This window comes from Myodes glareolus, chromosome 1, assembly GCF_982192425.1.
Source record: "Myodes glareolus chromosome 1, mMyoGla1.1, whole genome shotgun sequence".
NCBI classification, from domain to species: Eukaryota; Metazoa; Chordata; class Mammalia; order Rodentia; family Cricetidae; genus Myodes; species Myodes glareolus.
In genome coordinates, this window is record NC_142026.1 from 135,597,461 (window position 1) to 135,613,709 (window position 16,249).

Consider the following 16,249-nt stretch of genomic DNA (forward strand, 5'->3'; position numbering starts at 1 on the left):
GGAAATAGCTTACCACCCTTCTGTGTAGCAAAGCCCAGTTTTGATTACTGGGTTTTCAATTGGTGCAAGGTTAGAAAGCAGTGTAAGACTCTCCAGCAGGGGAGAGTCTCTACTGTCTGTCAAGACTCGCATGCCCAGTGCAGGCAGAGGGATTGGTGCTAAGTGCATATTTCATCATGTCTGCCAGAGGAATAGATTATAATTTGTGTTTGAAAGCTTGACATTTTAGAAATCTCTTACTGTTCAAGGTGGTAAAATTAGGAAGGGGTGTATTGTGGGACACTGATAAAGAGAGTTCAAGATTTGATTTATTGTATAATCTGGCTTGATTTAGAGTCAGAAATGATCGAAGAAGGCATTTCCATAAGGCAGAAGACACCTGAAGAGAACCCAGGGTTTGCAAGCTCTGTGCCTGCATTTTTGGGGTCCGGTCAGGTACTCACATGCGCAGCAAAGAAAGGTTTCTCTTCACACATGAGACATTATAACAAGATTTCATCGTACAGATTTCACAAAGCAAAGCTGTAGCTGTAAAATCAGGATTTTATTTTCCAATTTCACATGGTGAGTTCTGTACTTCAGGAATTTATCAAGACGCATGTGACAAGGCAGGGTTTTTTTTTTATTACAAAGTGTTAGTTTTGAGGATATGATTGGCAAAGACTAGTGAGAACTGCCTTCAGACAGCTGAAGTAGAACGCTCCCACTGTGGCCACTGGGGTCGTACAGTGTCAGGTAGGCAGTCCCAGGTCCAGCTGGAGTCCTGCAGCAGAGCCCCACCACTCAGACGTCACCGTTAGCTTGGTGTGAAAGTCAGAATTGGTATTCATCCCCACTTCAGGAACACAGTGCCTGTAAGTGGAGGTGTGTGTGCATGTGTGTGCCATGTACGTGGATGAAGTGTGTGCTGTGCATACATGTTGCTTATATGTGTGTGCACATTCTCATCCTGAGTTTATTTTGTCTTAGCCATGTTGCTAAGTATTTCAGGGAAAGAGCCCCGGTTGTTTTCAAGGCTTGAGGACAGTTTCACTAAAGTTTCACAGAAAGACCCCAGGGTGGTCCAGCTGTAAGTCGTACCTGCTGCCGGGAGGAGGAGGACGGAGCACAGGGAAGGGAGCACATATCCCCGGAGTCGCGATGGCATGGGGGAGAGGAGCTCCAGAGAAAGAGGGAAGCGGGCTGAGAGAGAACAGGGTTGCCCTGCTGTGGGGCTGCCTGCCGCAGCTGTGTGAGCAGCTGCCCAGAGCCGAGCTCTAAGGCCCAGGAGGCTGGCCCTGTCTCCAGACTGCCTCTCCTCACCACAAGCTCAGTCCGTTTGATCCTCAGACTTCGGTCTGGGAAATGCACGTAACGATGTCTTCCTGTCTACCCACAGCGTAGTCAAGGCCTCAGAGGATATTTGTGCTTATGGTAAAATCTATATGCGTTGAATACAAACTCCTTTATTTTTAGTATTATTGTTACATTTTTTTCCCTATCAAAGCTAAGTATAAATCGGTGCGGACTTCTCTTTATTTTTAAAATGTTATTTTCCCTTTAATCTCTTCCAAATAATGGTACATTGGAGGCATTCGAGGCTTAGGTTGACATGCTCTTGCGGTAGTGAGGGCTGAGCCCTAGTCCTCCTTCATGTTGGCAGCCTCTGGATTGGCTCATGCCGCAGACAGGGCAGAGCGTGCCTGTAATTGCATTCTGTCTTTGTGATTCCTGGGTGATATCATTGAAGGACTTTATAGAAAAGAAATAACGTTTATTTGTGATATTTGTTTTTTTTATGTATGTCTTTATATCTTTATTCTTTATGATTAAATTATTCGTAACCAGTGCTTGTAAATAACATTTAATAACTCGTTTGAAGCATACTTTACAAAATGCTTTTCCTCTAAGGCTTCATTATATTTATTGTTTAAAAGAATTGCAAACTGGAAATGTTCCGAGTCTGCTTGCATTTCTTCTAATAACTTGGGCAGCATCCATGTTAATGACCTGTGTGAACTCTGTGATTGTTGCTCGCTGCGGCTGCAGACTGACCTCCCAGCACACACCCTGACCCCACAGGCGCGCTCCAGTTAGTGGATGGGATACTTGCCAGAGTTCACATGTAAGGTGCTTGTTCGCAATCTGAAAGGGTGTTCTGTGAGATTCTCAGGTCCTCACGTGAAATGCACTTAAACCCGAATGATAGACTCATGTCCAGAAGCCCAGCGCCCGCCAGGACGGTGTAGTGTGAGAGGGAGGAAGTGGAGGAGACTCTAGTCTTTCCTGCCGCACACCTGGAGCTGCCCTGAGGTCTTTGTTGCTTCCTCATTTATCTTCTGGTTCTCTTGCTCCTTTGCCGCGGAGCCTGCTTGGCTTTCAGGACACTCTGCTTCCTCTCTCCTCACTGGGATCTAACTCTGCAAACAGCAGACCAGGCTCCCTGAGTGTGTACACAGTGCTCCAATGTCCAGTGCCTGCCTTTCTGGAGACACTGCCTTTGAGGACAGTGACCATGGCCCTTCCCCACAGTGACTGTGGCCTGACTGCTGTGGTGTCTCTGCTGTCTGGGCAATGTCTTCCGTGTGTACACGGGTCTGTAGTTACTTGTCCATCTACCTGTAGCAGGGACCATGCCCTTGCTGTGGTGCTAGCGCACCTCCAACTCTTTGTCCCATATTTAAACTTTTGTTTTTTCCTGGTGAGAACCTGTGCTCCTTTACCCCGTGAGGACTAAGCGCAGAGCCACCATGTAGAGTTCAAGTGTTTCCCTTTGCCATTGTCCTTTCACAGTTAGGGCACTTTTCCTAACGCTCCTCAGTGAGGGTATACGCATCTTAGTGCAGTGTGTGAGCTATTAACACTGCATAGCAGGTTCTATGTATCTTTGTGCAGTGTGTGGGCTATTAACACTGCACAGTGAGGTTCTGTATGTCTTAGTGAAGTGTAGTAGATAATAACACTACTTGGCTGCATTTGCCATATTACCACAAACACTGAGAAAGTGTTTGGTTACTGTCTTAATTACTTTCCTAGATTAGAAATTATCATGTAATTATATGTTTAATGGCCAATAAAATACTGTTTGTCTTTGACGGTTAAACACTATGCCAGTCCTTCCTGTAACACAGGAAACCTGAAGAGCCCGCCTTTCTTTATGTTTAGAGTGAGTACAGCAGCAGGGAGGAGGCTGCCACTCAGTCTTACCAGGTGACAGGTGGTGTCATTTCTCTAGTTTACCCCTGAGGACACTGGGTTAGAGAGAAGGTAATCACAAAATTCGGAGGTAATCTGTAAATCACAGTGTTGTGGCTTGTTAGGGGAGCCTGAGCTATCTGACTTTACAGCGTGCCTGGTTCACAAGCCTGGCTACACATCAACCTTATCCAAAGGCTTTAACAATACACACAATATCTTCTGTCCTGGATAACAAATTAGCATCTTCTGGTGTGGAATGCAGGACTGACATCATGAACAAATCTGTGGTCTCTCCAAGTAGCCAGGCTAGCCCAGTGCAGTTCTGAGTCAGACACTCCAAGTGCCAAGGAGGCTGTGGTAATCCTCTTGCTGCCGTTTAGTGCCGTGTGCCTTCTGTGAAGCTGCCACAGATAACTTATTTGCTACAGTTATTGCCTGTCTGATTTCATAAGTAGAGTTACGAGAACCTTGATTGAGTCAGAGCTGGAAGCACACACTAGCTCATTTGCCTAGAGGTTTTCTGTTTTAAAACAGATTTACATGGGGGAGGCTGTGCCACATGGTCTAACAGCTGTGAGCCAGCAGAATCAGACCTGACAGTGAGATGGGCCCCATGGTAACAGCATAGCAACAGGGAGAAGAGAGCCCGTAGCAGCCTGTGCCTGGGAGACGGAGGGTCAAGTAACTTGGTCAAGGGTGCACACGCTGTATGCAGCAGCTCCAGGATATGAACCCAGAAGTCTGGCTAAGCTATGCCTGCTCTTGGCAATACTATACTGCTTCTAGAGTTAACGCTTCGTCTCACATGTTTGTAAAGATAATATACCTATCGTATGCACATGTAATGCTACCTTTTAACTTAGTGGTTAGTATTTAAGTGGGAGGAGTTCATCTGAAACTTTGGGTTGGGATTTTTCTTTGGAATACGAGGGTTGTTGATTCTGGTCCTTATTCCCACTCAGGGACTGCTGGCTGGAGCTGACCAGCAGCATAAGAGTGAGTTCACCTCAGCCCCTCCACAAACACCCCAGTGTGCCCTTGCCTGCTGCCGTCTTGGCTCCATAGAAATTTCACTTTGTGATGGCATCCTTATGTAGCATAGTAACAAATCTGAGGACCGGGTACTTACAATCCAGTAGAGGTTTGGAGTCAGATGTTTCATGGTGCTGTTGGTGGAGCTGGAGAAGAAGCAAGGTGGGTTCTTGTGGGAGTATGCACCACTAACTTATTGGTCAGACATTGACTCAGCATCCCTGCAATTAACTGGAGATAAACAGTCTTTTCCTCTGGACCGCTGCTCTACCAGGGAACTCAGGCAAATAACTGCAGTGCTGGATATGGCTGAGTAAAACTAAGCATGCATTTTTAAAGACATGCAGTTTGAGAAACGTGCTCCCTGAGGCAGCCACAGACCACTGCCAGAGGTGGGCATCCGGGCCTCCTCTTGAGGAGGAGACTGGGTCCTTATTGTCAGAGACTGACCTGTGCAGTATCACAGAGCCTGCTCGCTGAAGTCAACACGGTGTAGGACTTTACACCAACCTTCAGGTCAGTAGAGTCAGTCTGTGTGGATAGCAGACTTTCGGACTAAGTGAAGGCATGGCCTTCGCAGCTACCAGTGTGCACTGAGTTTCAATTAGAAAGGCAAGCCAACCCTGAGAACAGAGGCATCTGGGGCTAACTCAGGTCAGTGGGTTAAGATGCCAGGATCTGGAGAAGCCCTGGAAACCAGCTAGGACGTACAGTAAATGAGAAACATGCGAAGTGGGGTGCACAGAACTCAGGTCTGGCCCAAGGCGCTGAGAGCCATGCTGTGCACTGGAAATGGGAAATCCAGGGGCAGGGAGCCATCTTGAAGACGGTAATTGACATGAATCATCTCATCAGCAGCCAGGGCTTATTGTTAAGTCAGCTATTGAGCCCTGGAAAGTTGTAGCTGGGGACGTACAGCATAGATGGGACTTAAGATGCCTTTGCCTACATTTGCTCCAAACCAGCAGGTTGGAAGGCATAGCAAATGGTTCTTCTAAGTTCCTTTCCTGCAGTTTGCTCTATTTAATCTGTCTAAGATGGACAGTGAGTGAGGGTAGGGGGGAACAAGGAGGGAGAGTATGTGTGTTAAGGCTAGGCAAATACTTTATACTAAGCTGTAATTCCCAGCCCAGGTCTGAGGAACTCCTCGATGATTCCAGAACCATAGAGCTGATTAAATGACCCAAAGCCAGGCTTTCTGACTTTTGAACCTTGATTTTTTTCCACCCTCATTGAACTCTGATATTTCTATGATGGCAGTCAAAATGATCTCAGAGGATAGTGTGGTTGGCATGCTTAGAAAAGTATCATTGGTGTGAATCTTGGGAGTTAGGATGAGATAGGGAAATTTCTAGAGGAGCCAGCAGCCCGGGCCAAGGTCAACATGATGGGCATGTGTGTGAGGGCCAAAGAAATCTTGTATGGGAGCACTGAGGAGAGATGAGGCCATCTAGGAGGGTGGGAGCGAGGCCAGGGCTTAGGCTGGTAGATGGAAGGAGGCCTGGAAAGAAGGGTCAGGGAGACTCCCTGTAGCAAACACTGAGGTCTGTGCACTCTGACTAAGGCTTCGGTTCAGGTGCCAGCAGGCGAGTCCTGTGAGTGTGTCTTGAGCTTGGCTGCTGTGAGAGGAACGAATGAAAGATCAGAATGTGAGTGGAGAACAGCCCCGAGTTCCCTGAGTGACAAGGAGGGCGACGCCAGTGATACCACAGGTGCAGAATGAGCTACAGTCGGAGGTGCTGCCAGTTGGGACTTTCAAACTTTGATGACCTCACTAAATAAAAGAGGTCACGGCTTTTTAATACTGGAAATAGATGGGCTTGGAGGAGGAGACAGTGGGGGTGGAGGAGGAGACAGTGGGGGTGGTGGTGGCGATGGTAGAGGAGGAGGTGACGTCAGAAGCTTAAGAGTGGTGGGAGAAAGTTCCAGGTCTCCCACTTTCTGGGGAAAAGCCTAAGAATTTGGTTGGGGACAACTGAAGGAGTAAATGTGGACACCAGGACATGGCAGGACTTCCAGGCAGCGTGAGAGACAGGCGACTGAGGGCTGCGGTGGGAAGAACTGTCTTCTGCAGCATCAGGAAGTGTGACTCCAAATGAATGCAAGGTTGGCTGAACTCTGTCTTTTTTTTTCATGAAAACAGCGGCTAAAGAGTTTTGTAATCTTGTTTTCTTGTAAGTTTAGCAAGTCCTTGATTTCTCTGTCTAGACATAATTGTAGATAGCACTGTGTGTAATGTGTCCCAATGGTTAATGTGTCCCGATGGTTTTGTTTTTTAAAAGAAGCTTCATTGTTCTGCCCTTGACGAAAGTGTAGGTTGGCTTTCTAACACACGGGGACTTGGGGGCTCTGTGTAAATGTTGCATTGTTGGAGATCCTTTTTATTTTAGAACGAGAACCAGGTTGTAGCAAAGCCTATGACCACAGCTTCAGGCAGTGTCCTCCGCACAGTTTTAATCTGTCTTGAACTTTTGCTGCAGTTCTCTGACTTTCCAGGTCCCATGTGGGGCTCGGATTATGTGCAGTTGTCGGGGACACCTCCTTCCTCAGAGCAGAAGTGCAGCCCTGTGTCCTGGGAAGAGCTGAAGGCCATGGACCTGCCCTCCTTTGAACCTGCCTTCCTGGTGCTCTGCCGAGTCCTGCTGAACGTGATCCATGAGTGTCTGAAGCTGCGGCTGGAGCAGCGGCCTGCTGGGGAGCCTTCTCTCCTGAGCATCAAACAGGTGTGTGTCCCACGGCGTCTCCCTTTTTGTTTCCAGGATTTCCTCCCCCAGTTACTACAAACAGTGGAAAGAACATGCCTTAGTGTTTGTTTTTACTTCTCTTTGGGGGCAATCTAGAATGTTCTTTACCTTTAGTCCCCAAAGATAAAAGAGTCTATCTCAGCCTCTTTACCTTTCACTTCTTTCTGAAAAGTGTAAAAACCAGGTGTGCTGTGACCCTGTCAGTCCTTCTGTCAGTCTTGATAACTGGCAACGATATTCTTTTTAAAAAACTTACTTTTTGTTTTTGGTGATACTTGAGATGAGACCTGGAGCCTTACATGCCAAGAGTATAGTTGCTGAACTGTATCTCCAGCCTTCAAAGTTTATCCCTAGAAGACAAGGTCCATTTAGGCTCCTTCTTTACTGTGTTGGAGGTGTTTGGAGATAGATGTTTATCCCTAGAAGATAGTGTAGGTCCATTTGGGCTCCTTCTTTACTGTGTTGGAGGGGTAAGGAGACAGGAAAATGTTGGGTAATGTGGACTTCGTGCATGGCTTAAGTAGCCATGGAGACTGAACGGTAGAATCCGCTTTTTCCTTCTCAGCTGTGAGTTTCAGGGGGTTTTGTTTGTGGGGCTCTTTTCAGGGACAGCAGCGGAATGAGTGGAAGTTGTCTTACTGGACAGAGTGAGGGCCGAGCGGAGGGTTTTTAGGCTTTGGCTGTTAGCATGTTGTCATGACATATAGAGTAAAACCGTTCAGGTCATCACAGCCACCTGCTAGAGGCTGAGGGGATACATGGCTCTGTGAATCACAAGACGATGCAGCTGAAGGGAGACAGGTGAATCAGCTCACACAGCAGGTCCACAGAGGACACGTGTCTGTCTGGTTAGGTGTAGACGAGGGGGACCAATGAGGTCATTTGGGAGTAGGCCCCGTGTCACTTGCCACTCCACTTGCCACTCTGCACCAGCCAGTGCTGTTCCCACAGTAGCCCCACTTCCTTTACACTGTGTGCCTGGTCTACCTGGCCATAGTTTTATCTTGTTCTATGTACTGTGGTAGGCAGCTGAGCCCTGCTAGTCAAATACCTATCTATCCCTGTTCCTCATCAGACACTTCAGATACAACCCTGTAACCCAGGGTGAAGTGAAGTCTACTTTGCTCAGTAATGGGGCTCTTGTGGTGTTAAATAGCAGTTTATGTGAAAGCACTTCAAACAGTGACCAGCAGGGCTAGGACTGATGTCATGTTTCAGAGAAAAAAGAAGAAATTTTCTGTTATAAGTATTCAAGGATCAGTAATAAAAACCTACATGGCATTTAATACAGAAAAGTAGACGCAGACACTTTTAGGAGATGTGACTAGTAGCTATAGTTCTTGCACCATGAATAATTAAAAAAAATTAAGGCTTTTGTCTTTAAAAGCAACTTAGTTCTTATTTTAGACAAATAGAAAACACATAGAAAATAACACAAATTAAAAATAGTCCTTTTTTTCCTGGCATCCAAGAGATGACCACAGAGCAGGTGTGTTTCCATTCAGCTGTCTTCCCTGCACATAGATTTCCTAAGAGAGTGAATTGGTATGTATGTGTTGTACATGTGTGTGCAACACACATAAGTATTCCCACTTTCTTCCAAACACTTGTTAAATCAAGACTTTAAAGGCTGCAGTGCTCCCCAGGTATCCACACCCACACTTGTGGGTAAGTCTTCTTTGCATCCCTGATTATTGCTTGTATAGTGAGTTGTCCATCTTAGAGTCTGGGAAGCTGCAGCCTTTGCTTCCTAGCTGCTGCTCTGAACTCCTCTGTGGCTGCTGCCTCTGGACATCATTGTGACTGTGTCTGTGGTCTGTCCTTAGCCCCTGGGACTGTCGTTCCCAGCCTGATCATGGAAGAGGCTCTCTAGGTCGCCTCACCTCTGTCTTCTTCCTCCACCAGCACATCACAGCTTTTACCGTCCTTTTCTGTTTTCCTTGAGTTCTGATCTCATCAGTGTAGCTTGGTTTGCCACTTTAGTAGTAGGTGAAGCGACACCATGCAGAAGGTAAGCTATGCTGTATTACTCAGAAGCCACTGTTTTCTGTGGTTTGTTATTTATATCTTGGTTTTGGTTAAAATTTCTGTCCCATGAGCTTTTCTTCCTCTTCTACTCTTGTCTTACAGTATACGTTGGTTAAAATGGCTTATGACATGAGGTTTGTTTTCACTGTCAGTTCACCTGTAGGCTGTATTCTAGCTAAGCAGTGGCTGCTGTGTGATTCTTCACTGTGTGCTCACGGGTTACAGATGACTGAACTGTTGCACACAGCAAGCTTCTCTGCAGTCAGACTATTTCAGGCTCCTCAGAATAAGGTCCCTCTGGGACTTTAGTGGGGGGATCTGTGAGGCTGACAGTCTATGTGGCCAGGGTGTGCTGGTGACAGCGGTGTCTCTTGTGTGTTCTCTCTTGCAGCTCGTGCGAGAGTGTAAGGAGGTCCTGAAGGGGGGGCTGCTGATGAAGCAGTACTACCAGTTCATGCTGCAGGAGGTTCTGGACGGCCTGGAGAAGACCGACTGCAACATGGATGCCTTTGAGGAGGACCTGCAGAAGATGCTCATGGTACGAGAGGGGATCCTTGTCTGTGTGCACTCAGAGTTGCAGTCTGACCTGCTTCTGTCTGTATGGCAGTGGATGACATTTTTCCCCCTAGAGCCTTATTTTAAAAAGTTCTCAATGATTTTGACATTTTTAGACTAGCCTTAGCTCAGTCTATTGTTTAATTGTAGGATAGTTCATCTTATATTAGAAAAAGGATTAAAACTGGCTCTTATTCCATCTACTCCCCCAACAGTAGCCCATTTTACAGTTCCCGAGATGGGTGCTGGGGGTCTTGCCTGACTCAGGAAATATTGGAAGAAAGGAGAGCACCGCTAGTGGGGACTGGCCAAGAGCTGCTTCTGTTCCTGCGTGTCTGGGACCCCTCAACACAGACGTGTCCACATAGCACTTCATTTCAGAGATGGGGCAAGTCTCTACAGGAGCCACCCACTCAGGACTTAGCAGTGCCTCGATTGGTGGGAGCAGGCTGTACTTTGTTTCTTCACAGAGCCCATCTCGTACTTGCAGTCTTAGTTAAGACTCCATGACCACAGCGACTCTTGTAAGGAAAGCATTAATGGGGGTGGCTTACAGTTTCCGAGGTTCAGTCCATCATCATGACTGGGAGCATGGTGGTGTATAGGCAGACGTGGTCCTGGAGCTGAGACTGCTACATCTTGCAGGCAACAGGAAGTTGACCGACAGTCACACTGAGGAAAGCTTGAGCAAAAGAGACCTCAAAGTCCTCCCCACGGTGGCACACTTCCTCCAACAAGGCCACACCTCCTAATAGTGCCACTCCCTTCAGGGACTATTTTTTTTTAAACCACCACACTTGTTCTATGATTCTAATCTCAGGGCTGTTCATACTATTATTTCCTGCCAGAACTGATCTCCTCCTCACCCACTTAGACTGACTTTCAGGTTGTATTTTTGTACATTTATAGTTGAACCCTTAAACCTACACCTATCCTTACCATCTTTGAACTCTCTCAACAGTTGCAGTAAGACGTGTACTATAGCATAACATTTAAACAGACTGGTAGGCCAAAGCATCATGAATCGGGGCTGTAATTTGTAATTCCTTTGTGTCCCATGTTGTGTGGTAGAGTTCGTGTATAGGAAGAACATGTTAGATCCGTCGGGATCCTTAGGTTGCATTTGACAACTTCAGGTGAAGGTGCTTGCTGTGTCCTGCCTCACAGACTGCAGCACCCGCAGGGAGTCTCCTGCTTTCTCGGCTGCCACAGGGGGAAACACCTTACCAGCCAAGTGCAAGCCTGCATGAGAGCTGGGAGAGCCATCTGGGAGGTTGCGCTCAGTCCATTTTGCCCATGCCATATTGATCGGACTGTTGTATAGCTTTGGAGTTATCAACACAGGGTGGGGATTCATACCCTGAGTGGCCACTTAGCCTTAGGAGAACAGGAAGGAGGTGGACAGAGGGGCTTACAGTAGCTAGCATCCTAGGAGAAATTGTTTGGAGAGAGCACAGAAAAGGCCAGGATGTGTAAAATGGTTGTGTCCTAAATGCTGTAGACCCCTCCTGTCAGAAAGGTGTAGCCCTGAGACACTGGGTGGGAAGCAGTGTACAAGGTAGTTCTCCTCTCCAAGTTGTTGACTCAGTGAGTTTGGAAAGACACAGTGTTCTTTGCTTCTCAAAAGCTCTTCAATGGCTTCCAGAGGCACATTTAGTGCCTTTTGCCCTGTAATGGTGGGGACACAGGGTTGTAAGACACACTCCCCTTTCCTGCCCTCGGGGTGTCTGTGCCCAAGCTGAGACGAGAATCTTACAACAGTTGTAGGGAAGAACAGCGTTTCATTTGGCTTTGCTGCCCATGGCTGCTGTGAGTCAGACTGTAGCATCTTGTAGATACCAGTGTCCTATTGTGTGCTGAAAGTCTGGGCCAAGGAGACTGCCTTGAGGACTGAGGGGGCCAGCACCAGCGTGTCTGTTGAGATGAACAGGTGGATTGGGTCTTGGCAGTACTCAGATCATTTTTGCCACACACCCTTCTCTTGAAATGTATCACAGAGGAAAGACAAAATTCCACACAAAGGAGGAAACGGCCTTAGAGTTTGTTCTCCACCTCTGTGACCAAACAGCTGCTAATTTGTCTTCTTGTTCAGGCTGCACTGTAGACACAGTGAAGATCCTCACAGGCCAAAGCCTTTTCTGTAGACTACTTCTCAGCCAGCCTGCCCCTGCAGGTTGGCTGCCCTGGAGGAAGTGACTGGTCACTGTGTAGAAAGTCAGGCTCAGGGCAACACTGGGCATTGCAGCATCTACTTAATAAGAAACAGGGCAAGTACCCACTTCCAGCTCCGGGGCTGTGTCTTGGTGAGGGCTGGAGGCAGCACCTGTACTGATGCTGTTGAAGTCAGAGGACAACTTGCCAAAGTTAGTTCCACTGCAGCCAGTGCTGAGCTACTTCACTGCCCCACCTCTCCCTTTTCAGTTTCTCTAATTAAGAAATTGACACGAGTACTAGGATTGTGGGCATTTGGGACCATGTCCAGTGTGGTTTTAGGGTCCGAACTCAGGACTCTGAGCATGGTGGGGGTGGCGTCATAGCATCTTCGATTTTGCTGATTCTCATCCTTCGACTTCCTCCCCTGTTCCTGCTGCTGCTGTGTTTAGGGAGGGTTCTTACACTGATCTCACCCCCCCCCCCCGCCCCGTTCCTGCTACTGTCTGTGTGCGGGGAGGGTTCTTACACTGACCTTACCCACACACACACTCTTCCTGCTGCTGCTGTGTGCAGGGAGGGATTTTGCACCATCCCGAAGACACTTTAAGTCTGAATTAAGTAGGTGACAGTGTAAAGGACCTCGTGGTGGAGGTGGTGACACAAATCTTAGAGGCAGAATGAAGCCCCCGCTGTGTGGTCATGGCTTTAGTTTTGCTTTTGTGACCAAGGATATGGAAGCATGGTTGTTTTAAAGAACAGTGGAGACAAGAGGACACCAACTCTTTGCTGACCCTGAGCGCACAGCAGACAGTTGCTCCCTAAGCCTGCTGAGAGGATGCGGCCAGCTTGCCAGGATGGCTCTAGAATTGAGAGGGCAGCTTGGGCCTGGCCTGTAAAGGCATTTCACAGCCAGGAAGATAGTGTGGGATCATGAATGCCAGGTTCTTGTGCACAGCTCCAGTCAGAGTGAACCTGAGCCCACAGGGTCCTGGGTCATAGGCTAGAGAGTGCAGGACCCAGAGCATTCAAAGATAGAATGGAAATTGCCTGGAAACAGTCTTGTGGTCTGCTGACTGAGGTGTTTCTGAATCTCAGGGGAAATTACAGTGAGCTCTTAAGATGTAGCCTGCTTGAAAAACAAAAAAGCGAAAACAAAAACAACAACAAAAAAAAACAAACAAAAAACAGCCGAACAAGCAAACAGCACCCCTAATGGGACTCAAGGGTAAAGACTCCTATAAACTTCAGAATGTCATTCAGGTGTGGTGTGAACCTTCATGACCTCAGCTAGAGGCTGAGGCAGGAGGAACATGAGAAATCTAGCCTGGGCTACATAGCAAAATTGTCTCAAGAAAAGACAGAAAGGGAGAAAACAGGGAGAAAGGAGAAGGGAAGAGAGAAGGTCACCTTGGGGAGTGACATGTGGGGAGTCTTGGCAGGCAGTCAATAAGGCTGGCATCATTTCTTCATGGGAATAATCACGTTGAGTGTGGGAAAGTGGGGCTGTATCTTCACAGTTCTGATCAGGGAATGTATGGTTCAGATATCTTCTCCTTGGTCCGCTCATCTGTTAGATCAGAAAATGCCCCAGTGGCATGTTTCTTAGCAGCCTTCCTTCCAAGGCCTGTTCAGAGGAAACTGCTCGTTAGTGGAACACTGCCTTAGCTTCTTTTCTTGCTGGGGAAGAAAATTCTATTGGCAAGGCAACTTAAGGGAGAAAGGACTCTTTGTGGCTTGCAGGCCAAAGGTACAGTCCTCATGGCTGGGATGCCAAGGTGGCAGGGTCTTGAATCAATTGATTACATCAAATTCACAGTGATCAGCAGAGAGCAGTGAACACATGCAGCCGCTCAGCTCCCTCCAGTTACACAGACAGGATCCCAGCTAGGGAATGGTACCACCGTAGTGCCCTGGTCATCCTGCCTCGGTTAACACCGAGGTCATCCTCCACTTCAGGTAACGGACATGCCAGAGGCCCATCTCCTGGATGTTTCTGTAGATCCTGTCACAGTGACGGTTAATACTGACCACCACACACCGATAGAGAAATCAAGGTGGGAATTTAGGACTGATAGAGCAGTGTGGCACTTGTGGGTATAGTCTCAGCCTCAGACACCTGACATTTTGACTGTGTATCGTAATGGAATGTTATAACCCTTGGAAAATTCATGTCACACATTTGGGCGTTGAGAAGTTTTGGTGGGACCTGTGCTAGTAACTCTCCAACTGAATTAAGTAACCAAACACACATTAATCTCTCAAAGGGTCCATGTCCATGTTCATGATAAAAGTTTTTAAGTGCATTTTCCACGTCACTGTGCCCCCTGCGTGCTGTGCTGTTTAAATCACTTTGCAGGAGTCTAAAAGGTTGTGACTGTGTTGTTGCTGAAGACTCAAGCGGTTGAAGAAGAGTCCCCATTTGGACACCAGATGACTGTGGTGCTTGCAGTCTTGTTCCCAGAATGCCATGCTTTCTATCGTCTCTCCTCTGTCTCACCATTCCGGTTGATATTGTGTATTAATAAGCCAAGTTATAAGGTCCTGGATTCTCTGAAACATGTCGTTTTATATTTTGTTTTAAGGTGTATTTTGATTACATGAGAAGCTGGATCCAAATGCTGCAGCAGTTACCCCAGGCTTCCCATAGCTTAAAAAATCTGTTAGAAGAAGAATGGAATTTCACCAAAGAAATCACTCATTACATCCGAGGAGGAGAAGCGCAGGCCGGAAAGCTTTTCTGGTAGGAACCTTGTGCTCTGGAGCACCTTCCTTTCTCCCCCTCCTCCTGTACGTGCACGAGTGTCAGGTATGTGAAGTTGCACGGCCCTGTTTGTGTGCTTAGGTTCTCACCTGGGTGGCTTTGCCCTCTTGGGACATTCGCGGTCTTTGGAGACAGTTTTGTCTTCTTGGTTGGGAGGGCACTGCTAGCACCTGGACTGCAGAGGTCAGAGTGAGTGGATCCACAGCAGGCACAGGGCTGCAACACAGTGATCCGCCCACAATGTGGGTCTTGAGTCTGAGATGCCTGGAATTGGCCTCTTACTCTTGTTGTTGTTAATAAAGGATGATGGAGACTTTGAATCCTGGAAGGGGAGAACAGACCAGTGTGTTTGAACTTGGTGGGGGCACCCAGAACCCAAGTTTTTAGTTTTCATTGAGAGTGGTTTGGAAATATAATCAAATTGTGTCTCTTTATAAACTCCTTAACGTATGGTGGAGGAATAGGAGTGGGACTCAGGACACTTGTCTGCTTATTCTGGGAAATGAGCATCTTGTACTCAGGCCCTCTGTATCCTCTGGCGGGTTCCCTGCGTTCTGACACCCAGATTCAGGATGAGGCCACGTGCTCTGTAGACCCACTGCCCATGTCCTGCTGCCCCATGCCTCCGCTTCCTCCTTTTACTTCTCTTGCCCCTCCCTGTGAAGCACGCACACTGGCTCAGGTGTGCATCCCTCACTGTGAGCCATGTGCGCTGGTTCAGGTGGCATCCCTCCCTGTGAGCCACACACACTGGTTCAGGTGTCCATCCCTCCCTGTGAGCCACGTGCGCTGGCTCAGGTGTGCATCCCTCCCTGTGAGCCATGCACACTGGTTCAGGTGTGCATCCCTCCCTGTGAGCCACGCACGCTGGCTCAGGTGTGCATCCCTCCCTGTGAGGCGCGTGCGCTGGCTCAGGTGTGCATCCCTCCCTGTGAGGCGCGTGCGCTGGCTCAGGTGTGCATCCCTCCCTGTGAGGCGCGTGCGCTGGCTCAGGTGTGCATCCCTCCCTGTGAGGCACGTGCGCTGGCTCAGGTGTGCATCACTAGCGTTTGTACTCCAAGACTTCAGCCATCTCTGTTCTCTCTTGGTGTCAGAATCTTGTGCCTACTTTTTTTGGTGTCTCAGAAGCATGCGCCACTTTCCTGCATGGATCTCGGTTCCTACACTGCCTCTTCATCTTGAGTGAGCAGTGAGCTTGCAGTCTTTCCAGTCCTTCGGGGATGTCCCTTGTTTTTCTGTCTCCGGGTTTAGAGGGCTCTGTTAGTGTCCGTCTGTCCTGCTCAGTTTCACTCTGCTCTCACTTCTCCGGTCGCTATTGTGTCTTTGTCTCTGCTTGTCCTTCACATTCCCCAAAGCTGTCTCTGGACTTTGCCGTTGTGCTCCTTGTTCTGAGAACAGCCCCCAGGGTTCTGGCTGTTCTCCCTATGCTGTCACCTCTGGTCTATCCCAGTGTTCTTCCCTTCCCCTGCTTTGGAGCAGCCTCTCCAGGTTCCGGCAGGGTAGAACCAACCACGTCCCCCTCAGCTTTGCTTTCAGATGCCCCCAAGGATGTGGAATGGACTGGATTTCCTTTCCCCACTGCACTCCTGTGCACTCTGTCATTCCTCATGTGCACAGCTCAGTCTCCGTGGTCCTGCCCAGATCCCCCAATCACTCCAGCACCAGCTGTATGCTGCTTGTGTGAAGCCGTCTGCCAGTCAGGCTGTCTTGGGGAACACTCAGCAGCTCCCTGTCAGGGAGAACAATTAAGCAGTGGGTGTCAGGGCTGCATGCAGTCAACCTTCTTGTCCAGCATCCA

At 48.2% G+C, this 16,249-nt stretch overlaps 1 protein-coding gene across 2 annotated transcripts in view; it reads left to right on the forward strand.

The window, feature by feature from the left end:
• Map3k4 (mitogen-activated protein kinase kinase kinase 4) overlaps positions 1–16,249 on the forward strand; it is a 91,255-nt gene that overhangs the window by 44,493 nt on the left and 30,513 nt on the right. For both annotated transcript variants that reach the window (XM_085687495.2, XM_085687499.2), the window contains exons 4-6: positions 6,690–6,932; positions 9,373–9,519; positions 14,273–14,430. In XM_085687495.2, coding sequence (XP_085543621.2) covers positions 6,690–6,932; positions 9,373–9,519; positions 14,273–14,430 — 548 coding nt within the window. The remainder of the gene's footprint in view (positions 1–6,689; positions 6,933–9,372; positions 9,520–14,272; positions 14,431–16,249) is intronic.